We start from the raw sequence: 27,204 nt of genomic DNA, 5'->3' as shown, positions 1-27,204 counted from the left end.
TTAAATAGACCCCTGAATTTAGGGAACCCAGAACTTAGGAGTTGGGTTTGGTATATTGAATATGCTGTACAATGCAGGTAATGAAAGAAAACAGAAACCTCCTTTTGACAATTTTATAGTCTAATTTTCATATATCAAGGTGCACAAATCTGAAGTGTATAACTCATTAAACTTTTGCACACGAATATGTAATGACGACCTAGGTCAAGATGTAAAACGTTTCTATCTGCTTTAGAAGGTTTCCTCTTGCACCTTTTCAATAAATACTACCTGCCCTCAACCCCATCATTCTTGACTTTTATTATCATAGAGTTTTGTCTGTATTTGAACTTCATATAAACAGGTACTTGATTGTTTCTGGCTTCATTTATTCATCATAAAGCCTGTGATACCCATCTATAGTGTAGTATATATGGATAGATTATTTTATATTGTGTGTAGCGTTCCATCATGTGAATATACAATTATTTAGCCTGTCAATAAAGTTAGATAGTTTCAAGTTTTTGCCTATTATAAATAAAGCTTTTAGATACATTTTGAACATGTATTTTGATTGAACTAAGCAGACATTTCTTTTGGATTGTACTTATATGTGGATCTGCTGGATAATAGAGTAGACTTTTATAAATACTACTGCCACACTGTTTTGAAAATGTTTCATTCATTTTGCATTGTTATCAACAACGTTTGAGAGTTCCAGTTGCTCTACATCTTTGTTAACACTTGGCATTTTTATTTTGTACCTGTTTTATCACATATGCAAAAATGTATTTTTATTCTGGTATGTACAGTGAAATGTCTTTTTGTTTAAATTTTTTTCCTGATGAGTAATGATGTTGAACACCTTTTTACATATTTATTGGCTGTTTTGATATCTTCTTCTGTGATGTAATTATTCATTAAAAAAAACAGGGTTGTTAGTTGTTTTCCTGTTGATTTGAAGGACTTCAAAAATACACATATAAGTCCATATATGGTACATGTTTGTGTATGTGCATGTATAGATAATATATATGTATCTATGGATTATATATGCATACATATGTATTCATCTTCCCCTCCCTCTCTGTCTTCCCCAGGCTATGCCTTACTTATCCTTAATGGTATTGTTTGATAGCCAATATTTTTAATTTTAATGAAGTTTGATTTATCAACTTTGCCTTTCATAGTCAGTGCCATGTCCTATTTAAGAAATCCTTTACTATTCTTGCTGAGGCCAGAAGAAGAACAGTGTGGAAATTTTATGTTAATTTTTGTATATGGATCAAAGTGGGGTTTTGAGGTGTGCGTATTTGCACATAAATGTCCAGTGATTGTTCTTTTACCTTTGTTAAAAATCAATTGATTCTATCTGTGTGTTTGTTTTCATCTGTTTGTCTACCTTGGTGCCTATACCATACAGTTTTGATTATTATAGCTTTATAATAATTTTTGAAATCGGTCAGTATAAGTCCTCTTTTTTCATTCACCTCTTTCAAAGTTGTTTTGGCTATTTTAGGACCTGTGAATTTCTATATGAATTTAACAGCCAGCTTGTAAATTCCTACAATAGAGCCTGCTGTGATTTTTATTGACTCTGGATTTGTGGGGGGTGCGGGGGATTGACATTTACTTCCCCCCCTCAGTAATTAATGGGAATGCCTAGTTCTTCAGTCTCTTTAATGTGGTATAGTCTCAGAATTTTTAAAAATTCCAACCTGATGGGTGAGAAGCAGTTTTTAAGTATTATTATCATTTACATTTCTTTAATTTTGAGAAACATGGGAGATGGTGTCATGTATTTAATGACTGTTGGTATTACCACATCTTTTATGGACTATCTCTTCATACGTTTTCCCTGCGCTTCTACTGGGTTTTGATCTTCTCAGTTTTGGGGAGGACTGTATATTGGGTATAATAGTTTTTCATCTGAGGTATAAGTTGCATATTTGCCCCTAATTTATGATTTGGCTTTTGACTGTTCTTATAATAAAAAATCTTTGGTTAAATTTATTAATCTTTTATTGTTTCTGGTATTTTAATCATAGTTAGAAATGTTTTCTCTCCTCTTAGTTTATAAAGAAAGTCACTCATTTTTTTCATAATGATTGTATGATTTTATTTTTTTACTTTTGAATATCTGGTCATTTTAGAAATTTTACCAGTGTATGGCATAAGGAATGGATCCAACTATATATTTTTCCATAAGACTATCTTGTGGTTCTATTGCCATTTAAGAGAAATCCATCTTTTCCCTACTGGTGTAAGCTGTCACCTTCATGACATACAGTTTTGTAGGCATCTGGGCTATTTCTGTGTTTTCCATTCTGTTCTATTGGTCTGTCAGTCTGTTCGTAAGCCAGTTCCACACTGCTTGAATTATAGCTCTACAATGTTTTCATATCTTGAAGATAACTTCCCATATATTGTTCTTTTTTTAGGGTTTTCCTAGCTATTCATGTTTAAACCCAATCTTTATAATTAATCTGTCTAGCTCCAGAAAAATCCTTGAAGGCATCTTAAATGTATTGATTGCATCTTAAATTTATAAGTATACTTAGGAAGAATTGAGATCTTTGTATCCTGAGACTTCCAATCATGAAGGGCAGTATGTCTTTCTATTTGTTTTCAGGTCAACTTCAGTGTCTTTAGGAGTGTTTTATAATTTTCCTCATCTACTTTTTGCACATTTTAATTATATTTATGTGTGGAAATTTTATTTTATTTTATTTTTGCTAGTGTGACAAGAGTTTTATCTTTCATTGTATATTCCGATTATTATTTATTTGTATGTATGAATTCTACTGAATTCTATGCTAATTTTATACTTTGTAAAGTCATTAGTATTTGTAGAAGTTTTATTGATTTTTTCAGGTTTTCCAAATAGTAAAAAGAATGTTTTATAATTAAAGATAATTTTACCTCTTTACCTCTAATTTGTATATATAATTTCATTTTCTAATACCTTGGTCTGAGTTGTATATATTCTTCATCATCTTAAAGAGGTATCTATCATTCCCTGATTCAAATAAATGTTTTAAAAATATGAAGAGATGTTGAATTCTGTCAACTTCTTTTCATCTTTTTTTGGAATTTATTCCCTCAAATTTTCCTCATTTTTCTTAGATCCTTAATCTCTTCATCTCTACAGACTCTCCTACCTCCAACCATATGCAAGTCTTCTTTTACCCTTAAAAATTCCCTTTGCTACTCCTTCCTTCCCCTTTCTATCCAAAATTTAAGAGCGACCAATGCTGCTTCTTCACATTCACAGTCTCGTGGCTATGTTTCGTGTGTTATTTTTGCCCATGTCCCCCTTTCTACCCCAGTGTCGGAGTCTAACACCCCTATTCCAATGCACTTGTCTTTCTAAGTCTGACAGTTCCATGCCAATGAGACTTCATGTCTGATTTTCAGGGCATCCTTGAACTCTAGGTTCAGCTCCTGTTTATGTGATTTGATTACTGTCATGAAATCTAAGCATCAGGCCACCAGGTGGAAGGAGTCAGTCTGTCTGACCCAAATTTGAAGGTGTTAGGCCCACTCCAATTTTTCAATGCCTATGAAGTTTCAGTTATGCAAGATGAATAAATTCCAGAGATCTGCTGTACAGTTCAGAGCCTCTAGTTAACAATACTGTAGTATACACTTAAAAATTGTTAAGAGGTTAAGTCTCATGTTAAGTGATCTTACCACAATAAAAAACCAAAACAAAACAAACTAAGACACAGAAACTAGGAATATAATGTTAAAAATCCCACTATAGTTCATATCATTTTACGATAAAATATATAGCATTATTTAAGAAAGTAAATTTTAGGAAAAATTGCATCATTCAATTAATACCACATTATAGAGGAAACTTTTCACATGTACTGGTATAAGTTAATTCCTATATTCTTTTTAAAATGTGTAAGTTATGGAATTATGGAATAATAAGTGAATAAAGGTGCGGATCATTCATATAGTGAACTTCTGCCTTGCCACTGTGTAAAGCAGTATGGAGTTACCTCAAAAAATTAAGAAGTAGGCTCTGGCTGGGGTGGTTCAGTGGACTGAGTGCTGGCTTGTGAACCAGGGGTCACCAGTTTAATTCCCAGTGAGGGCACATGCCTGGGTTGCAGGCCAGGTCCCCAGGTGGAGGCATGCAAGAGGGAACCACACACTGATGTTTCTCTCCCTCTCTTCCTCCCTCCCTTCCCCTCTCTCTAAAAATAAATAAAATCTTTTTAAAAAATTAAAAAGTGGAACTGCCTTATGACCCAGTAATTACAAATCTGGGAATATATCTGAAGAAACACAGAACACTAATTTGCAAGAACCTATGCACCCCTGTGTTCACTGCAGCATTATTTATGTTAGCCAAGATCCGGAAGCAGCCCAAGTGTCCATCAGTGGATGAATAGATAAAAAGCTGTAGTACATTTACACAGTGCAATACACTTGGCTGTAAAAGAGAAGGACCTAGAGAGTATTATGGTAAATAAAGTAAGTCAGTCAGAGAAAGATAAATGCCATGTGATTTCACTTACCTGTGGATTCTAATGAACAAAATACACTAACAAACAAAACAGACTCATGGATACAGAGAACAGACTGACAGCTGTCGGAGGGGAGGGGGTTGGGTGGAAAAGGTGAAGGGATTAAGCAGAAAATAAAAAACCTCATAGACAACAGTATGGGGATTACTAGAGTGAAAGAGGGGTGGGGGGAGGTAAGAGAGGGGAAAGGGGACAAATGGTGATGGAAGGAGACTTGACTTGGGGTGGTGAACATATAATACAATATACAGAATATGTATTATATAATTGTATGCCTGAAACCTACGTGATTTTATGAACCAATGTCATTCCAAGAAATGGAAGTATGGAACAGACTGAGAGTGACCAGAGGGGAGGAGGGAGGGGACTAATAGTGGAAAGAAGGGGAAGGGCCTAGACAAAGAACATGCATGAATGACCCACGGACACGGACAGCAGTGTGGGAGTGGACTGGGAATGGGGGGTGGGATGAGCAGAGGAGGACAAAGGGGGAAAAATTGGGACAACTGTAATAGAATAACAATAAAAATGATTTAATAAATAAAAAGAAATGTTAAAGGGTCTTTTTAAAAAAGAATAAAAAGATTAAAAATATGAATAATAAAATGGCAATAAATACATATTTATCCACGATTACTTTGAATGCAAATGGATTAAATGCTGCAATCAAAAGACATACGGGTGGCTCGATGGATAACAAAACAAGAGCCTTCTATATGCTGTCTGCAGATCAAAAGACACACACAGTAAAGGGATGGAAAAATATATTACATGAAAATGGAAACAAAGGAAAAACAAAAAAGCTGGGATAGCAGCATTTCTACCAGAAAAAATAGACTTTAAAAGAAATGCTATAACAAGAGACAAAGAAGGACCCAGCAATTCCATTTCTGGGCATTCATCCAAAGAAACCCGTATGTTCATTGCAGCATTATTTACAGTAGCCAAGATCTGGAAGCACCCTGAGTGTCCATCAACAGGTAAATGGGTGAGGAAGTGGTGCGTGCATGCAGTGGACTATGACTCAGCCATAAAAAAAAAAAGGAATGAAATCTTGCATCTTCAACGACATGGATGGACCTGGAGGTGTTATGCTACAGAAAGACAGATGCCAGATGATTTCACTTGTGTGGAATCTGCAAAACAAAGTAAACAGACAAGCAGAACAGAAATGGACTCATAGCTTCAGAGACATTTTCACAGCTGCCAGATGGGAGAGTGACAGGGGCATGGGTAAAAAAGGTAAAGGGATTCAGAAGTACTAATTGGTACTTACAGAACAGTCATGGGGATGTAAAGTACAGTGTAGGGAATATAGTCAATAATGTTGTAATAACTTTATTTGGTGTCAGATGGGAACTGGATTTATTGAGGTGATCACTTTGTAAGTTGTGTAATGTCTAATCATGGGGTTGTACACCTGAAACTAACATAAAATAGTGTATGTCAACTCTAATTTTAAAATAAAAATAAATAAATAATATTTTTTTAAAAGACACTAAATAAAAAAGAGCTCTTCTACATTTCTGTCATTTCCCTTAAAATGATCATGAACTCTGTATCAGATGGGAACACTGTCACTAATTTGAAGTGCAAGACTTTTCTTCTGCTCCTTTGTTGTTAGTGGCCACTGTTTTAATATTTGTGGCCTGATGTCACTATGGGATCTGGGTCTCTCAGGTCTGTTGTCTGCCAGTACTTGGTTTGGTTGGAACAGATATTGGTGGAGTCATGACCCACCCAGTGGTGAAGGCCAACCTGTGTTTCTGTGACCACAGCACTGTCAGCCGTGGCATGGGCAGCACGCCTCTTCTCATCAAACTCTTTCCCAACACCAGGCACAAGCTGTGCATTTTGTAGTCATAAGCTTTGCAGCTGACCATCTTCATCTTGTACATGGTCCCCCTGTACGCCATCCTCTATTTCCTCTCTCCCAAGGCAGATCCACAAGCTGTTCTTTTTTCACTTTGAATCAGGGAATGCTTGTACCTTAGAATTCATGTCCTGGGATCAGGAGCTACATCGGTGGTTCTCAAATTTAAGCATGTATCTGAGCCACTCAGAGGATTTGCTGAAATGCAGATTCTAGGCCCCCTCCACAGAATTTCTGATCCAGTAGGTCTGGGGTAGGACTTGAGAATCTTCATTCCTAAGAAGGTCCCCAGTGATGCTGCTCCTGCTGCCTGGGGACCAACCGCTGCAAACCAGCACCTTTTACAACAAAGCAGCAGCCACACTGAGCTATCCTCTCAGTACCTCGTTTCCTGAGATGAAAACGCTGAGATTTTTCTTTTGAGTTGGAGAAATACTTACATATCATTTTAATTTAAAATTTCTTTACTAAACATTCTGAATTCTGAACACTTTCCTTCTAAAAAGTGATGGGTTTTAATTTTTTTCCTCGAGTGGTTTTTTTCTCCCCCTTTCTTTTGTGTGCGACCTTCTCCTCTACTCTTCATTGGGTTTCCTTCCCATCAGTCTTGGATTCCCCAAAAGATCCAGAGATGAAGGTTTATGTGAAAGTGATTTGTTAGGAAGCCTTCCAGCTCAATCCAGTAACAACACAGAAGCGAGACCACAGAAGACTGAGAAAGTGTGCATTGCCAGGCAGGGTAACAACGGTCAACGACGGACCGCGTATCTGGTGGTGGTTCCATGAGATCATAATGGATAATAAGCAAAAAGTTTATGACGTTGAACAAAAAGGCTGAACCTGACAACAATGTTGAATTTGCTGCTAGTTCTGGGTGGTTTAAATAGACAAGGACGCTCAGCAGGAGGCATCCTGGAGTTGGCAAGGGAAGGAGAAAGGTGAGCTGAGGAGGAGGGCAACCTAGGAGCCTACCCCTGCATGTACATAAACTATAAACTAAATGAAAAAGAAAAAAAATTATATAAAGGGCTTCCTTAAGATTATTATGGCCACCCTTACCTGACCTCTTAGGAGACCGGAGCATTACCTTCTGGTAAAACTGAATAGCCCAAGAGGGAAGAACTGGATCCAAAGGATAGGAGCTGCCTAGTAATATAGACCACACCGAACATGGAAGAGCAAAGTGCTCTTATGGATTAGTCTGGCCAAAACACGTCGGTGTTCTATCAGCTCAGGACACTTTCAGTTTCAAGAAAAGAGCCAAGGATCACTAAGCAGTTTTTTTAAAAGTTGTAACATGAAAAGAGACTTAGGTGAAACAAAGAATGTTATGAGGCAGTTGCTGTACCACATGGTTGTGTTTTTGTTGTGGGTACCTCTAACATATATGGCGGGGGGAGTTTCCTTCTAGGTTTTTGATTGAAATATTCTGGAACTGATAATTTAAGATGATCTTTCTCACAGTTTCTTGCCCCTTCTTTGTTGATCTCCAAAGTACAGTTTCGGACGAGGGTTTTTCAAACTGTGGGTCACAATTTGAAAGTAGACTATGGCAGCATCTCAATAGGGCGGGACTCTTGGGAAAATTCCAGGACATCAGCAACAAGGGAAAGTCTGCAGCTATGAACTTGACCGACAGATCCAAGGGATGCACTAGCATAATCCTTTGTGGGCGGGGTGGGGAGGAGGCTGTAGTGAAGCAGGGTGGTACTTGTGAGCGTGTGCTATGTTGTTGGGTGTGCAAATGACATGATGTTGCTGAGTGTGAGCGTGTGGAGCAGGCAGGATGGTCAGAGTGAGGACAGGACAGCGTCAGGCAGCCGGCTCTGAGGACAGCGTCTGCAGTTCCAGCCTTGGGGGTATCTGTGCAAGGAACAAAAGTTGATTCTCTAAATAACATGCCAGGCTATGGTCCAGGACAGTGGTAATTACAGGGAGGGTTGATTTGGATAGGACCCAACTGGTGGTCAGGCCGGGCTGCATTCCCTGAGTAGGTGGGGCCTTGTGGCTTTGTATTGCCCTCTCATTAGTGAGGTGTGTGCAGTGGGAGACTGGGGCTGAGGAGGGAGAGGGAGTGCTGTGAGGCCGCCCATTTAATAGGTGTTGAAGGTAGGCTGAGTTTACTTAAATGTATCAAAGGTGCTCTTTTTGTTTTTTTGGATGGGATTGGAGATCCAAAACTTGACTGGGACAGTTACCCAGTAAGGTCTTTATCACCATGACAGATTCAATTTTCATTCCTGATTTATGCCCTCAAACTTCTCTGCATTTCGTATTAAATTTTGCTTCCTGCCACGTCTTTTGCTAAAATATGTTAATCACATGACTACAGTTGCTTTTGAGACCCCCCAAATTCTCTAGAAATGTTGGACAATGCATGGAATAGTAGAGTAGTGGAAAGATCCTGAACTTTGAAATTTGAAGATAAAATACTTCCAGAGAATGCATTTCTTACTCTGACTTTGGGTGAGTCATATATATACTCCAACTTTATTATCTTTAAAATGAAAAAACATGGTGCAATCTTAATGGTTTGTGAGAATTGATTAATGTGTGTGTGAAGGGGCTTTGTAAACTATAGGGTGTGGTACAAGGGTCAGGTCTTGCCTGGACTGCAGGCCCAGTGAGTCTGAGGAATGAATGGAGAAGGAGCCACTGGGAAAACACCTGTGCAGAGGTCACCCTTATGTTCCAAACTCTCAGGCCTGTGGCCGGGTCAGTTCTCAGCAGCACTGATAGGTTCCCTGGGTCTAGGGATAAGTCTGGTTATGTGATTATTAGGGACTGAAATCTTGGCTCTCTAGTGGAAATTGTACTACTTCTGATCACCTAAACCAGACAAAAACATTATTAGAAAAAAATATATATTTGTATACCAATATCCTTCATGAATTTACATGACAAAAACATCAACTGGAAACACTAGGGGGAAAAAAATCCAACATAACACAAAAATAGTGTTATATAATTTTGAAGTGGAGTTTGATCCTAGGAACCGTATATTAAAAAATCAATTGATGTGATTCACCATATTAACCAAATAAAAAGATAAACCAAAATATTAACCAAATAAGTACAGAGAAAGCATTTGACAGAATCCAACATCCATTCATGCTAAAAATCTGGGAATACAAGGAAATTTACTCAACATGATAAATAACATCTATCACAAATCATCATTACTTATTAGTGACAGAAGTACTGCCTTCCTCTAAGATCGGGAATTCATTGAGGCTGACAGCTCTAACCGCTGCTGTGCAACACTATAGTGGAGGGTCTACCAAGTTCTATAAAACAAGAAAAATTAAAGTCATATTAATTGGAAAGAAAATGTAAACAAAACACAATATTCTATGTAGAAAAGTCTCATGAATCTACAGAGAAGCTACTAGAACTACTAGGAGAGTTTCATAAGGTTAGAAGATACAAGCTCAACACACAAAAAATCAATTATATTTCTATTCACTAGCAATAAACAATTAGAAAATGAAATTTTAAAACAATACCATATATGACAGTATCAAAAACATGAAATAGTAAAATATTTAACAAAATATGTATAAAGGTGGTACACTAAATAGTACAGAATATTACAAGAGAAATAAACACAGTTCTAAATTAATGGAAACGCATGCCATAATCATAGAAAAGAAAAATCAAAACTGGTAAGATATCAGTTCTCCCTAAATTGATCTATTGATTCAATGCAATTGTAATCAATATGCCACTATGATATTGTAAAAAATGACAAGTTGGTTATATAATTTATATAGAAATGGAAAGGATTTTGACTGTACAAAAAAAAAAAAAAATACCTGGAAAACTAATAGCAAACTTGGAGGATTTATACTATCTGATTTTAAGATTTATCTGAAGATTCTGTAATCAAGACAGTGTAGTATTGGCATAAAGAGTATAATTGGTGCAATAGAACAGCTCTAGAAATAGACCTACACACATAAGGTTAATTTTTTTCAATGGTGTTTCCAACAGATGTAAACTAGGACCAACCCAAACAAACCAGGACTTATAATACCCCAATAATACCATCTTCTACTACCTCCCCATACAGAAATGGGAAAGTTGGGAAGATACCTATTTGGGGGATGAAAAAGATGTGTCATTTTTTGTACCTGTTGCGTTCAGGATAACAACAGAACAGTGTACTGAAACATTTTAATAGGGAGGTTCTGTACACAAGACAAGGAATTAACAAAAAGTTGAGAACTAAGTGTATAAATTTCATAGCTAGTCGTACAAATAATGTTGTTGAAATCATGAATGATTTCAACCAAACATTTAAGGAGAAAGAGACCCAGATGGTTGAGAACTGAACACTGGAAATTGTAAAACATAAGGGGAATAAAATCATAAAGAGACCATAAACCATGAACCGTTTCTTTTGAATCCCTTTACCCAGCTTTTTAATATGCAAAATATACATATTAACAACCAGATGAGTTCTGATAGATGAATTTAATTTTATGCTCCTCTTTAGAGCCTAGCTGAAGTTGTATTAAATGAAGACATTTCAGCTGCCATCTTTTTTTCTGTCTGGACAGGCTGTCTGACTTTTGTGGTTGAGATAGTGGCTTATTTTCGTATTTCTTTCGTGTGGAATGGAAGATACTGCCCTCAGTGCCACTCTGGTGCTGCTTGAAGGTCTACCAGACATGTGAGGGTTCGTGCATGTGCATGAGGCATATATACAAAGACGATATATTATACATACAGTTTCTACGTGAGTATGTTATAATCCGTGTCTCATGTATATTTTAGTGTTTATAATAAATAGAACAAGAAATCCAATACAGAGATTCAGGTTTTGGAAAAGAGTCCAGCAACAACGTAACTTAATCAAAAATATTTATTTCTGTTTCTCTCTGTTTGTAGAGGAGCAAGTCAACAGAGAAAATGGCTTTAGAGAAGCCCTGGTTCACTTGAAATAAAACCTTAATGCATTCGAAATGAAATTCCTATGGAAACCATCTCTGAAGAGGCAAAGACCTCAGAAGAATTTTTTCTGGTATTGCATCAGCTTACAAGAACCCTCTGAGATTCCTAAAGGAAGATGAACATTTTAATGAATCCCAAGGTCTTCTTTGACCTTGGGCCCTAAGGAGAGCATACCTGTGGTGCTTATTTTCATTTTTTTTTAAAGTATATTTTATTCATTATGATGTTACAGTTGTCCCAATTTTTTTCCCCTTTGCCTCCCTCTGCCTGGTACCTCCCTTCCCTCCAGCAATCCACCCCTCTTCATTAGTTCATGTCCATGGGCCATGCATACAGGTTCTTTGGCTTCTCCACTTCCTTGACAATTCTTAATGTCTCCTATTTTGTACCTACCAGTTATGCCTCTTGATCCCTGCAGCCTTCCCCCCATTCTCCCCCTCCCCCCTCCCCACTGATAACCCTCTGTATGATTTCCATGTCTATGGTTCTGTTCCTGTTCTAGTTGTTTGCTTACTTTTTTTGTTTGTTTGTTTTTTGTTTTTAGATTCATTTGTTGATAGTTGTCGCAATGGCTTGTTTTTCTCTATTTCTTCAATATGTGTAGTGGCATTGAGAACAGGGACTGGGAATCATTAGTGTCATCTGGGTGGTGGACAATTTTCAGTGCACATAGACAGATGAGGCAGCATTACTGCTGAGCCTTAGACAGAGGAGAGCACACCCTTATTGCTGTACGTGCACGTACTCAGAAACTCACCCATGGCTGTGTGCAGTGGTTTTGGTGGGATTTGCCTGGAGGAAGATGGGTTCTGCCTTTGTGTTCTGATGTCATAATTTCTCCCAAAGAGCTTCAGACCTTAACTTTGACCAAAAACATAATAACTCATCTGCTAACTAACTCTTGAACTTCCCCAAATAGACATATATTTTCTTAATAGAAAATCTTTCATTTTTAATATATAACCACCGCTGGCAAGGGGTGTTGAATACAAATTGCCACATAAAATGTTATCAGTCTTTACATATACACATTTAAAAGAGTTAGAAATGTTGGATACAAGCTGCAGTCATTATTTACAGACTAATAAAATAGAATTTGAAGCCTCACTTCAAAGGTTTGAGTGATGTAATTGAGTAATAGATGGTTTGGGGTAGAAGTGAGCCATTAGGGCAGTACCAACCAACAAGTCATTAGGGGGGCATGTGCCCTTGTATTTTAAGGCATTGCAGGTAGCTGTGATCTTTTAATAGTAGGACCTAAGGAAAGGGGTGGTGGTCTCAGGACAGGTTGTATATTGACTGTATTGGGTAAATGGGGATATAACTTTACATAAAGTATTAGAACAATTTTTGATCTAAACACAGCTCTTTCATTGATAGAAGCAATGGTATGTGAACTGTTTGCAAGATACTTTGACTTACAAATTTTTGTTAGGAAAGTTTTCTTCTATTAGAAAAAAAAAAGGAAATTTTGGATGAATGTGTGGTCTTGTCCTTTGGAATGATTCTGTCAATGAGGGCATAATGACAGGAATGGAAGTGTAGGGAATGGCTGTGCTTTAGATAGTACATTAGAGAGGAAGGTCACTGAATTCAGGACATTTATGGGTGGAGAATGCAGTGGGGATGATGGAGAATCGGTAGGATGTTAGTAAATGAAAAAACAACCCCATCCCTTTTTAAGTTGAAGTATGATTTATATACAGAAAAGTGCATAAATCTTAAGTGCTCAGTGAATTTTTTCACATATCTAAGGCCGTGTAACCACCACCTATCCCAAGATCCAGAAGGTTTTCATTTCAGAATATTCCTGTCTGCCTCTTCCCAGTAAATATTACTCTACAGTCTCTTTGTGGAAATAGCTACTATTCTTACTTTTATTTTTACTGATCTATTTAGCTCATTCTTGAGCTTCATATAAACATTAAATATTGCATTTACTTTTTCATGTCTGGCTTCCTCCTCTCAATATAGAGGTACTGTGTATCTCACCCATAACATATGTATAAGTATTTTGCTCTTTGTTATTGCAATTTAATATTCAAGTGTGTAAATACTGAACAATTTCTTTATCAACTATCCTCTTTATGGACATTTGGCTTGTTTTGAGTTTCTGCTTATTATTAATACAGCTGCTATGAACATTCTTGACACGCTGTTTCTTTGAAATACACTCATTTCTCTTGGGCCTGTACCTAGAGGTGGATTCACTGGGTCACAGAATATGCATGCTTCTTGCCATTTAGCTACCAAACTGTCTTCCAAAATGTTGAAATATATTTGAACTCCCAACAGTCTTCAGATAAGGGTGCTCTTCATTTTTTCTGACACTTGTTATTTCTAGTCCTTTTCATTTCAACTCTTCTTTTAAGTTTGCAGTGTGGCCCTGGCTGGCGTGGCTCAGTGGATTGAGCACGAGCCTCTGAACCAAAGGGTTGCCGGTTCAATTCCCAGTCAGGGCACATGCCTGGGTTGCAGGCCAGGTCCCCAGTTGGGGGCACATGAGAGGCAACCACACAGTGATGTTTCTCTCCCTCTCTTTCTCCCTTCCCCTCTCTCTAAAAATAAATAAATAAAATATTTTAAAAAATATTAGTGTGATATCACTTCAGTCTTTTTTACATTTTTCTAATAAGTAATAATGTTGAACACTTCTTAATATGTTCATTATCTACTTAAATAACCCCCTTTGTGAAATGCCTGTCCTAAAAATTTGATATATTTTGTGCTATTTTAATTGACTTTTTAAACTTAATTTTCAATAGCTTATTACCAACATATAGAAATACAATTGACTTTTTAAATTTTCATAACGGTTTATTTGAGCCAAACTGACAATATGTGGTAGGAAGCAAGATCTCAAATGCTCATGTTTTCTATATTAATCTTGTATCCAGCAACCTTGCTATTTTTTTATTAGTTCTAACTATTCCTTTAATTAACAAAAGGGAAAAAGAATTTATATTTCTGTACCTACAATCACATCATCTGCAAACAAAGACAGGTGTGAGTCTTCCTCAGTGATCTCCACTGTCCGCATGCACTAAGACCTCCAGTGCAATGATGAGTAGAAGTGAGAAAAATTAAAACCTCTGTCTTGTTTTTGACCTTCGAGCAAAAGTATTTAGGCTTATTTAGGCTTTCACTACTAAATAGGATGTTTGCTGTAGCGCTCTCTCTCTCTCTCTCTCTCTTTTGGTAGATAGCAATGATGACTATGAATAGGTGATTAATTTTCACTTAAAAAATAATATGCATGGTAAAAAATCAAACAGTACAAAAAATGTATACAGTAAAAATAAGCCTATAGGCATATACAAGCATTTCTCTATATCTATTTATATTTATTTACATATCTATCTGTATATTTTATGTCTATAAATCCCTTTTTGTTTAAAAAACTATAAAATGGCATTTAAAGATGTATCTTCCAAGAGAAATTGTTTAAAGAGGAGTGCAAAGAAGACATTGCTGGGGCAAGAATAAGAGAAGTTAAGATATGAGAAGTGATGTGAGTGAAAAGAAGAGGAAAGAGAAGGCAACGCCACAAACTCATGGTCGCTTGAGCTCTGACAACATTTTGGTGTCTCCTGATTTTCTGCCCCCACCGCACTGTTTGACTACCTGTATATTGTTTTGCTTGTTGCTGTGTTGGGGCAGCAGCATTGAATGCTTTAGGTGCCAGTAGCAAGAATCTTCAACCCAACAAAGAAGTTGGTTCTTCCTGTCTGGGTGGCTCGGTTGGAGTGGCATCCCTGCACCAAATGTCGTGGGCTCGCTCCCCGGTCAGGGCACTCACCTAGGTTGTAGGTGTGACCTCTAGTCGGGGCATGTGCACTTCTCACACTGATATTTCTCTCTCTCATTCTCTTTCCCTCCCTCCCACTCTCCCACCCTCTTTCCCTAGTTCTCTAAAATCAATATAAAGCATATTCTGGGGTGAGGATTTTTTTTAAATGCTGGTTCTAGGAGAATTGAGATACAGCGGTCCCTCTCTATATCGCGGTTCACTTATCGCGGCCTCACTGTATTGTGGGATTTTTTAAAATATTATATTTAATTATTTATCGTGGATTTTTCGCTATATCGCGGGATTTTGCGGTACTGTATATGTATGTTGTTAAAGTTACGTAGGTTTAAGAGTGTAGAATATGTTTAAGACATAAGTAGTCTTTATAAATAGAGTGTGGAAAAGGTTAATAAGGGAGTGGGAAAGGTTAATAAGGGACTGGGAACAGTTTATAAGTCTGTGGGAAGGGTTTATAAAGCCTTAAAAATATATAAATACTAAAATAAATGTAAGGTTCCTACTTCGCGGATTTTCACCTATCGCCGGGGAGTCTAGGACATTATACCCGCGATAAGTGAGGGAATACTGTACTAAAGGGATTTTTGGAAGGGATCACCTAAAAGATATTGAGCAGAAATCAAACAATGAATTATAAGAACTCTTCTTCTCTCTCAAACCACCAGGGTCTTTTTGATTTCAGAAATCATGAAGGTGAGAGGAAAAGGGATCCAACACTTGGAGCCCTTACTGCCAACAACAGTAATTCTCAATCTTGTCTGCACTTGATCACCAAGTGAGGAGCTTTATAAAAATGCTGCTACCTGGGCCCCATCTCCACATCTCTGATTTGTAGTGTGACCCTGGAATCAGAATTTATGAAGAGCTTCAAGTGTCTCTACCGTACAGCCAAAGTTGAGAACATTGGGGCTACAATTTTTTCAAATACTTAAGACGTGAAAGCCATCCTATTTCATTAGTTGAGCTTGCTGATTTACTTTACTTCAGAAATCAATTCTCCCTTTTCATCTGGGCAGTCCCCAAATGTATGCCTGATAAGAAAGAATAATGCTATGTGATCCCAAATCCAGATAATGACATTGTGGTGTGGCTGATAATAGTCTGGCATTTGGATTTAATGACTAGCCCATAAAGTGAAGGGAGAATCAAATAAACTCAAGGTTATTCCAAGAAGTATAGAGGGTAATATATATGCAAATATGTCTCAAATTTTAATATGCTGTTCAAATGTGGATTGTCATTGGGCATTTGGATTTATCTTTAATTTTTCCTTGGGCTTGATGCTCAATACAGCAGGAGACGCTGTGAATTTGTGGAGAAGTTATTAACAACAAAAAATTAGGGTTAGGGTTAGGCTGAAAGCATTGTTGTCGACACCCGAGCCCCATTTTAAGAAGGCTCTGAAGGGAGCAACTTTAATGAAGGGATCAATTTTAATGAAGTAAAAGCAGTCAAATCTAAGAGGATAATAGAAAAATCTTCCTTGTTTTAGTGCAATTTACCAATACCTGCACTGTGGGCAGGATGTCCTCGAAGACATCCTGAGGACAAGAGGGCTGCACTATATTAATCATCTCCTACCTGTCCTGTGGCTATGGGGATGGCCGAGCACATGACGCCCACCCTGGACAGATGGGTTAACGGAAGCTTATCACTCTCACACGCTCACAACCCAGGGGAGGAGGACACATGGCATAACATGCAGGTTCACAGGGGGACTGCACTCAGGAACAGCCAGCGGCCGTGACCAACAGTGAACAACCAGGCTTTCCAGGATCAAGAGTATGAGGTGCGCCTGCATCCCCTGGGAGGAGAGAATTGGCTTGCTTGAATAGTTGCCCAGGCTGACAGGACACTGAAACTCTTAGATACTCAGGGACAACAGGGACTGTGCCTGGACCCCATGACAAGGAGAACTGTTTTGCTAGACCTCCTCAGTGGGACTGGAGTAGGGAGGGGACCTCATAGTTAGAGAGTTGAGGACCTCCTGGTTTCCCCCAGATTTTGAGGCAACATACAATGTCGAGCCTTCATTTTAAGCCTCACACCACATGCACGCAGCACAGAAAAACCAACCACATGCTGGCATTTATGCATTAACACAAAGTTACGCATATATGTGTGGGTATATACAGGGTGGGGAAAGAGTAGGTTTGTAAGGAAAATAAAAAAATAATAAATAATAATATAAGAATAACTGTATCTCCCATACTCACAACTGTAGACCTGCTTTTGCCATACCCTGTATGTTACAAATGAAGTTAAAAGACTCAAAAGAAAAAGATGTAGCTCTCTGATCATCGATGCCAAATAGCTAGTTTGTTTTACATGTGGTAACAGACTAATGAGTGACGGGCTTTTTGTATCATGGATGAGAAGTTAAATTTCAGCTTAATCATCAATATCTATGATTTAAGGCTGCATGGAGAAGTCACACCAGAATAAGAAGATTGTGTTAATTTTTGGTTATTGATTTTGTGTTTTGCCTTCATTAAAAAACAGAAGAACATTTTAGGGAGAAGATCAATGTATTCCACATGGTTGAGTACTGGGCGTCTCTGAGATGTTACAGTGGGAATGCCTTACGGTCTGTGGACAGTGCAGGACACAGGTCTGAGCTAGACATGTACACTTGGCGGCTGTCAGTCGTACTGACCACTGTCAGTGCGATGGAACATATATGCTAAAGGTAAATGACGTTTTATAACCATGGGCCCCTGACCTGTTTTGGCCAATAGTGTATGATAGTAATAACTGAATTATAATAATTCATTGATAACAGAACCTGGTTTCAGTTCATTCTGGTCACATGGCTGGGCTATGCCTATGATACCAGCGCATCATTTGCACAGCAGGCTTTGGATTTTTTTATACCGAGAAACTTTCCATGGATGCTGGTGGTGGTCCAAGACCTGAAGACAAAGTGCACCTTGTGCAACCCAGTGGCGGGAAGACTAGAAAGCCAGCGCCAGAAACACCTGGACCCCTTTTATTGTAGACCCTTTGGCTGTTGCTTTATCCTTTACTTATGATAAACCTGCTCTGTGAATATAAAAGGTTTGAGTCTTGTGAGTTCTTTCAGCAATGGAATGCCCTGCTCGGTTGATTGGAGCATTATCCTGGACACCAAAAGGTTGCAGGTTCGATCCCCAGTCTGGGCCTCATACGGGAGGCAACCGATCATGTTTCTCTCTCTCTGTCTCCTCTCTCTCTCTCTCTCAAATCAACTTAAAAAAACAAACAAACATATTCTTGGGTAAGAATTTTTTAAAAATAGATGTTATGTAAACCGTAGGGATGAGTGGAATTACTCCGGGAACTTACATGGGATGAGACAATAAGAGAGATAAGGTTGGAAATTTGAGGAACTTCAGCACTTAATGATGGGCCGGGGAGAGGGTAGCGAGCGCACTGTGCCTACCACCGAGAGGTAGGTAGGTAGGGTTTATATTCCTGTTTGCAGAGAGGAACTCCCAGACTAGAGACATTTTTACTTTCCCGAGGCCACACAACGAGACCTTCAGACTCCTCAGCCTGTTTCCTTCAACTACATCACATTACTTCTGTATTCAAACTAGTCTTTAGAAACAGTCCCTAGAAAAAGCTTTGAAAAGTACAAAAAAAAAAAAAAAATGTTACAGAGGTTTTGTGGCTTTCCTGACCAGTAGAGATGTTAAATACATATGTATATAGCAGAGCCTTCTCCACCCTGCAATTAGGGTTTCTGAGACATCTCTGTCCAACAAGGGAAGTCTGTTGCTTTTTACAAGATCGGTGAATCTTTATTTTTAGGATTAAATTTTTAAAAACAATTAAGACTTCCCCACTATTGCCTAGAATAACATGCCCTCCATTAAGTCGCCTTTAAATCAGGCCACCTCCTTGCACTTTCTCCCTCTGGCACAGTCTTGGAACATGGTATGCCCTTCACACATCTTGAAATCATATATTTTATATTGCTGGTGTTAGTGCAATTTGCTTTTTATAGCCTATATATTCCTCAGATAAATGTCACTTAAAAATGGATTCCTATTTTAAGAGCCCGAGCTGCGGACTGTGATGAAACAGTTCCGGGCAGCTTCTGACTTGGGAAGGCTTGCCACCTCTTTCTGTTACTGAGTCATTTTCCTTTGCTAGTCCTCAAAATATCTTGACCCTGGAGGTCACAACCAAAAGGTACACATCATCTAGCATGACTGTCAGTCTAATGCCAACATTAGCATATTGCAGACGTCCAAAATATTTGCAGTAAAACCAGTTGTGTGTCATCTATGTGATTTATTTACCTTTTGGGAGTGGGTTTGCCACATAGCTGTTTATGGGAAACCTCTGATGAAGTCCTTAGTATTTGAAAAAAAGTAATGTATCCCTGAATTTTTCAAGTTTCAAATGTGGGCTTTTATTGAACCACATTTATATATTTTTGCATATTGAAATATTAGAAACAGTATGTGCCTGCATCACTGAGTTCAAAATTGGGTGTGTAAACAGTTAAGCAGTATTGCAATGTATGATCTTGCCTTGTGGTCACTCATAATATAGTTGGGGCTAGGGGATTTCAATCCCAAAACCGTGGATGAAAAGTAAAAGGCAGAATTTGACCAAGTGGGTAAAAAGAGATGTGAAAGAGTAAGGATCCTGTGACACTTCATTAATTCGAAATCACTTATTAAACATTACAATAGTTGATCCTCACCACAATCCTCTATGCTAGGGGTTAATGTCTCTGCTTACAGAAAGGTCACGAGGTGCAGACACCGTACCCTTACTCAGCTAGTGAGCGACATGATTATTGTCCAGGTCACCTGGCTCTGAAGCCTGCACAGGGTCCCCACATTCGCCTTCTCTGGCACGTGTACTGACTGCCTCCCCCTCCCCTGTATTGAAGAGTTCCATCCTTAACCTTTGACCCGTGGTTGCTAGGATCACCGCTCTGTACAGGATTTCTACTTCCTGGCTCCGTCTCCCCTGACACTTCTTTCTGCCGTTCCTCTTAGATGAACTGCCAGCATTCAAGCATCTTTATTTTCCTTCTTCACTCCCTTTTTCCTCTGTCCTGGGTTTGCAATCTTAGTCGCCTTTGGTACTTAACTTTTCCTCTCCATTCTGTCCCCATGATCATTAATCTAACAGATCCTGCTAATTCCCCCATCAACTACAAATACCGGTCATAACCAAGAGATAAACAAGTCTGATCGCTTTGATTCAAAGAAATGTTCTTGTACCGAGTAGGATAAGAAAAGCACCTACCTCATAAGATATTTTGTAAAAAGCAAACAAACAAACAAAAAGAACCCTCAATTAATGTGTATAAAACCCTTAACATAGTTCCTGGCACATAGTAAGCATTTAAAAAATCTAAAATATTACTATTAGTATTCTCGATCCCCTTAGAGGATGTTTTTAAGCATGCTAAATCTGCACTTTCTATAGATTTGTGATTTTCCATAAAATGCATAATATATGAAACTACCAGCAAAGTGCTTGGTGCACAGGTGTTCACTACCTGTTGATTAGCCACAATACAGACCTCCAAGTTTCCTTTTAATTCTAGGAATCGGTGTTAAATACATGTATCATTTATGTATAGATTTTATATGTTAAGCAACGGGAAATGCTTGATGGAAGTCAGTTGAGATTAAACATAATGCAGAACCATGTAACTCCTAATATTTGCTTTCTCAGGAGCTGGCTGAGGCCATTTCAAACGAAGACATTTCAGCTGCCATTTTTTCTCTTCAGTGACATCTGTGCCTCTCCTGAAACTGTTGCTTGTGTTTGGCCTCCTCTGGTGTGTGGTGATGGTCCACGTTCTCGAGGCCCATCTTTTGCCCCCAGAACTCTGAGCACTCATGCTTGTGTGCGGGAGACATTATATTGCATTTCTATGTATCACACGTGAAATGACACAAATAGACCATAATTTTTAAAAAGATGGAAAAAATAGAAATAAATAACATAAAGAAGCACTATAAAGAGATTCAAGTTTTTGAAAAAAGGCAGTTCTGTAACTAAAGAAAGACAGTTAAGAATAGTTCTTCCTACACTGCTTCCTGCCTGGGCTTCATGAGTTCTTTAGGGAACATGACTTGAGTAAAGAAGCCCCAGCAGAGGAGATTTTGAAACGTAGTTCCCATGGCAACAGGCGCTGAAGTGACATAAATCCCGAGGAACTTTTCTTGGTTGTTCTGTCACCCAAACAAGGATGCTCTAAGACTCACAGGGAAAAGTCAACTTGCAGGGAAGCTCGGGCCTTCTCCGCTTTCTGTGCCCTTTTCCTGTGGGGCTCAGTCCAGGTTTGTCTTTAATGGTGATCGGATGACGATGATGTGGAGGAGAGCAGGGATTGGGATGGACTGTGATCACCATGGCCGTGGCAAACAAAAGTCCATCCCTTGTCCTTTATCTTATTGCTGTGCTTTGAGTTAATTTGTCTGAATTACAAGATAAAACATAGTGCCTAGAGGGACTGTTGATTCAAGTCATTGACACCCAGTAGCCCATTGGACTGATTGGTCTTCCTTATCACATCTGTTGAAAATGCTCCATGGATTCCTACTGCATACACATGTCCCATCATGACATTCAAGTCGCTCCCCAGTATGACCCTGGGTGCTGTTCCAGGCCTGCTGTCCAATTATGTCTTTTACCTGTACCCCCATTTCAGCCAAACTAAAAGCCAGGTGGGCTTCTACTGGGTCGTTTGGAAAACCTCTTCAATGGGAGAGGCTAGCCCATGCTTTATTCTGGTCTCTACCACCAACCAGCTCTGTGATCCAGTCTCAGTTTTCCCGTCTGGAGGATAAAGGTACCAGGGTTAGATGGATGAGTCCCAAACCTGGCTACTTATCCGAAGCACCAGGGGAGATTCAGAAGAGAAAACAGATTATAAAGCCTCTCCCCTGGCGATTCTGGCTTACTTAGTCTGGATAGGAGCAGTAAGAATATATACTCTTAATAAAGTATATACATACTTCCCTAATTCCATTGGACAGTCAGATTTGTGAACCACACGATTAGATTTTTTAATATGACCTCAAATCTAGGCCCCCAAAGTTTGAATTGGCTGTCACTGAGCTCAAGCAGGACTCTGAAAGTGGGGACACGGAGGGATAAATTTTATCATGAGAGAGGGGGAGTTAGAAAAAGATCAAAACAAGCAAAACAGGGAACAAAGGTTGGTGGGTTCAGGGGGTGAAGGACCTCAATGTACAAGGCCATCAGGATCACTCTGAGGGCACTGGGCGGATAGCGGACAGGGGCCATCAAGGAGAAGTCCAAGAGTTTAGCACTTTGGTGGGAAAATGCTCTTAATTAAAAGGGATTATTTTTAATGTCAAGCTCAAATTCCAGGAGATGACAGAGAAGATTTGTTTCTCCCTGGCCTAGACATTGTGCTACTCCTGTGGTAAACAGAAATGTAAGTGGTGTGTAACATACCCTCCTCTGAACTTACGTAGCATTTTATTTTTACCTTTCCTAGATCTTACCCATTTTTTTTTTTTGCATATTTAGATATATGTGTTCTATCATCTTTTCCAAGAGAATGTGAGAGCCTTGAAGGCAAAGTTTAATATATTTGATTATTTCTCACAGGGAGATAGTACATGCAGTTATTAAGAACACCAGATTTGCAGTTAGGGTCACTTAGATTTTATGTGTCCTTTATAATTTTGACATCTGTTAAACTACATTTCTGAAATGGGGGTGACAGCCCTGACCGGTGTGGCTCAGTTGGTTGGGCTTCTTTCCGTGACATGAAGGGTTGCTGGTTCGAGTCCAATAGATGTTCCTCTCCCTCTTTCTCCCTTCCTCTCTCTCTAAAATTAAATTTTAAAAAATCTTAACAAAAATAACAAAATAAAATGGGGGTGATAAAACCCAGTTCACAGGATTTGGGGGAGAATTAACATGAAGAATTATATGTAAAATGGTATTGATCCTGGCATGGTGGGGTCATTATATAAGTGTAAGGACAGGAAGTGTGTTGGGTATACATCATAAGTATGCAATAAATAATAAATTATTGTTTCTGCACAATGCTTTGCATTTTACTGAGCAGATGTTAACTGAACAAATAATGTTTTTAAAACCCCATTAGATATTATCAAGGGTATAAGCAAAAATTCCCCCTTTTTAAAGTTAATTTCTAGGGCTGTGATCCCAGGAGAACCTCTGGGTTTCTACCTCTAATCAGGTCCCCAGATCTCTGCACCCAGAATAAAACTGCTCAGTCTCCTGTCAGCAGCTGGCACTGATCACAGGCAAGAATGCTGCCTCCCTCCTGCGAGCTGGGAAAAGGGCCTCGGGGCAGAGCCTCCAACAGCTACCCTCTTCTTCAGCTCAGAAAGAATCCTAAGGCCACCCAAGCTCTGACCCTTCACACAGGACAGAGACTGAACAGATCTGTTATTACTCCCTTCATCTGTGCCAGCAGTATGACCACTTAGATTTCTTTCTGAACAATTGAGAAGAATCGGACGAAAAGAATTATCGCCGAGACTTCAGGCTGAAGGAGGGGCAGTGACTGGATCCGGAATGAACTTTCTCTGAGTCATCAACCACCGGCAGGAAGGCTTTGAGAAAGGTCACCTCAGCTTTTTGCTCTGTGTCGCTTGACGGTCAAGTGACACTCCAGGCACAGCTGGGCTGGCTCCAACCTCTGAGGGGGCTTTCTCCAGAGACTGGCCCCAGTTTTGGGGAACTTGACCAGAAGCCAGAGTCAGAAGGAGACAAGCAGTGGACGAGAGGAAAGATCTGGGAGACTTCCCGGTTCCTCCTCGGGCAGCTCCTGCTCTCCGCGCGCAGCCTCCAAGGCCGCTCCAGGGAGCCGTGAGAAGGGGCGCATGGCATCCAGAAAGCCTTCCTGCTGAAGCCCCGTATCTGTAAGAACGGGGAGGCGACAGAGGGCAACAGTGTCCTCTGTGTGTGTGTGTAAGTGGCTCTTTTCCTTCGTTCCCACAGATTACCATAAAAGAGAATGGTCACTGAGAACGCCTCTGGGACAGAGTTCATCCTCACAGGCTTAACCAACCAGCCGGGTCTCCAGATGCCCCTCTTCTTCCTGTTTCTAGGTTTCTATGTGGTCACCGTGGTGGGGAACCTGGGCTTGATGACACTGATTGGGCTGAACTCTCACCTGCACACCCCAATGTACTTTTTCCTCTTCAACTTGTCCTTCATAGATTTCTGCTATTCCACTGTTATCACTCCCAAAATGCTGATGGGTTTCGTCTCAAAGAAGAACATCATCTCCTACTCAGGGTGTATGACCCAGCTCTTTTTTTTCTGTTTCTTTGTTGTTTCCGAGTCCTTCATTCTGTCAGCGATGGCCTACGACCGCTACGTCGCCATCTGTCACCCACTGGTGTACACGGTCACCATGTCTCCCCCGGTCTGCTTACTTCTTTTGTTGGCTGTCCATGTGATGGGGGTCGCTGGGGCCGTGGCCCACACAGCGTGCATGGTCAGACTGGCCTTCTGCGCCCGTCGTCTGGTTGACCACTACATGTGTGACATCCTTCCCCTTCTTGAGCTCTCCTGCACGAGCACCCGTGTGAATGTGCTGGTAGTTTTCGTGGTCGTGGGCATGGACATTGGTGTGCCCGTAGTTACCATCTTCATTTCTTACATCCTCATTCTGTCCAGCATTCTCCACATCCGTTCTGCCGAGGGAAGGTTCAAAGCCTTCAAGACCTGCAGCTCTCACATAATTGCAGTTTCTCTTTTCTTTGGGTCAGGGGCATTCATGTACCTCAAGCCGTCTTCTCTTTTACCGATGAGCCAGGGAAAGGTGTCTTCCTTGTTCTATACCATTGTGGTGCCCATGCTGAACCCATTAATCTACAGCCTGAGGAATAAGGATGTCAGATTAGCTGCGAAGAAAACCTTGGGCAGAACATCATTCTCTCAAGAAAGGAGCAATACTTAGGGAAGGGACATTCTTCCTTCCGTAGATGATTCGGGGTCCGTTGGTTACATGGGGGAAGCTTTAACTCTTTCTCGAACATTTTTATCCTTCCCATTTTAAGCATCCTTTAATTTTTATTTTTTTTTTAAAGGTTTTATTTATTTATTTTTAAGGAGAGGGGAAGGGATGGAGAAGGAGAGGGAATTGGAGGGTAGAATCAAATCTGAACTCTTAGCTTTTACTCTGCAGCTACATGCCCTTAAGCAAGTTACTTCATGTCTCTAAGCACCAATACCTTTATCTTTAAAAAAATTTGTTGAATAATTATGAAGACAATTAAATGCTAAGTGCTCAGTAAATTATTTTCCATTCTCTCAGAATTGCTTCTGAGGACATTTGAGAACACAGAGTTTTTGGAACTTTGCAAGTTGCTTAGTAATTTATTGGGGAAGATTAGGGGTTTTTTTCTTTATAATTAAAGGTAAATCATGAGGAGATATTTTGAGACTATGAAATGTCTTGTTCCTTTTCAATTTTTCACACTCTAGTTTTAGCATCCATCTTTCTTACCTGAATCAATTATTACTTTGAAGGTTGAAAAGTGGAGGTTTTCTAGCTCCATCAATCCTTTGTTATTTGTTACTTGGCATTCTGTCAGGAAGAACTTTTTCTTCTTCTGCATTTACTTATTTATTTGTTTATTTAAATCACTGTGAACTCATGCATTCTAATTTTATCTAATGGATTATAATTGATTATTGTCATTACTTACTTTGATGCTCAATTTGTCCCTGATTTGTCCACTGGGTGCCTCTTCACACTGGTTCCTACATCCTTTTATTTTATTTTTATTTTTTAAGTATATTTTATTGGTTATATTGTTACAATAGTTCCAATTTTTTCCCCTTTGCTCCCCTTTGTCCAGCACCTCCCTCCCGCAGCAATCCCACCCCCTCTAAGTTCATGTCCATGGGTCGTGCATGTAAGTTCCCCAGCTTCACCCTTTCCTATATTAGTCTTTTTTTTAAAAATAATTAATTTTTTATAACATTAAAGAATAACGGATCCCCCCTCTCAGACTTAAGACCCTTTATAATCTTATAAAGGACAATGGGCGAAGGTCTCATGCTCCTCTAGCTGCTTCAAGCTGGACATGGTCGTCGTCCTGCCTACCCTTGGGTCCAGAAATCCCTAATAAGAGTGGGGGTATGGAGGGGAGGGTGGGCTTCCCACATGGGGAAGGATCGTGCAGACTCCAGGTCAGTTGGCTGTCCCCGGACAACGGCGTGCATCCCCGTTGTATTCTGGGGCCTATGTCTTTTTAATATATCACAACAGATCTTTAACAGTTTGTTACTTTTTGGCAAAACATTATGTTTCAGGCCCATCCTGTACTTTCCCTGCCCCATCGCTGGTTCTATGAGTCTTTAAAACTAAGATATAAATGCTAGAAGGAATGAGCTGTATTAAATGTCATTCTGCAAGCGGGTATTTATTTAATGGGAGAATGTCCATACTTGTAAAATACTCATTCACAGGTTTCTCCTCTGAAGAGGCCTGTTTGTAACAAGTGATAGCCTTGCTCTCTGTGAATGGGCCAGTGCTCTGCAGCCGCAAGCTGACGATTCCTAAATGTCACTTGTGGTCTCTTCTCACCAGTTTTTACCTGTTCATGTGACAGCTCCCATCAGAGACTGGGGAGACCACGGAAAAGGAAGAAATGGGGCTGAGGTTGGAGGGAGTAAAGCCCCGAGACTCTGGTCACACAATCTGCTTGTCGGCCCCATTCAGTCTGGGCTCCTGAACGACACGACCGCTCGTCCGTTTGCCTCCGTCCTTCATGTCGTGCCTTGAAATGCTCGAGTGTTGTAAGACTATGGAAAAGCAAAGATAAGCAAAATATTTTTTTTAATCCATAATCCTGCTTCCTAGAGATAACTACTCTTAGGATTTTTGTGTATGTTATTTTGGGTTATTTTTCTGTGTGTGTAGTTGTGATGGGTTAGACAGGTTGGTAAAAACTATGTGCATATATGTGTCTATGGATGATATTTCAACAACATATACACGTATACTGCACAGACAGAACAGACAGATGTGATCATGTTAAGTAGGAGTTTGTAACTTATTTTTCGTT

General features: G+C 39.4%; 1 protein-coding gene across 1 annotated transcript; it reads left to right on the top strand.

Moving 5' to 3' along the window:
• The first annotated feature begins 24,137 nt into the window (after positions 1-24,137).
• On the top strand, positions 24,138-25,088 carry LOC149997216 (olfactory receptor 8B8). Its single transcript, XM_090290965.1, has one exon. It carries the CDS (start codon positions 24,138-24,140, stop codon positions 25,086-25,088), a length of 951 nt encoding a protein of 316 aa, XP_090147091.1.
• The last annotated feature ends 2,116 nt before the right edge of the window (positions 25,089-27,204 follow it).

Source organism: Furipterus horrens, unplaced genomic scaffold, assembly GCF_987537825.1.
Source record: "Furipterus horrens unplaced genomic scaffold, mFurHor1.1.pri manual_scaffold_11, whole genome shotgun sequence".
NCBI classification, from domain to species: Eukaryota; Metazoa; Chordata; class Mammalia; order Chiroptera; family Furipteridae; genus Furipterus; species Furipterus horrens.
The sequence above is the reverse complement of the archived record's forward strand: the minus strand, read 5'-3'. Positions and strand labels throughout refer to the sequence as shown.

Bases quoted from the DNA above. Each gene is read 5' to 3' on its own strand.
- LOC149997216 (XM_090290965.1), top strand. From the start codon at position 24,138: ATGGTCACTGAGAACGCCTCTGGGACAGAGTTCATCCTCACAGGCTTA.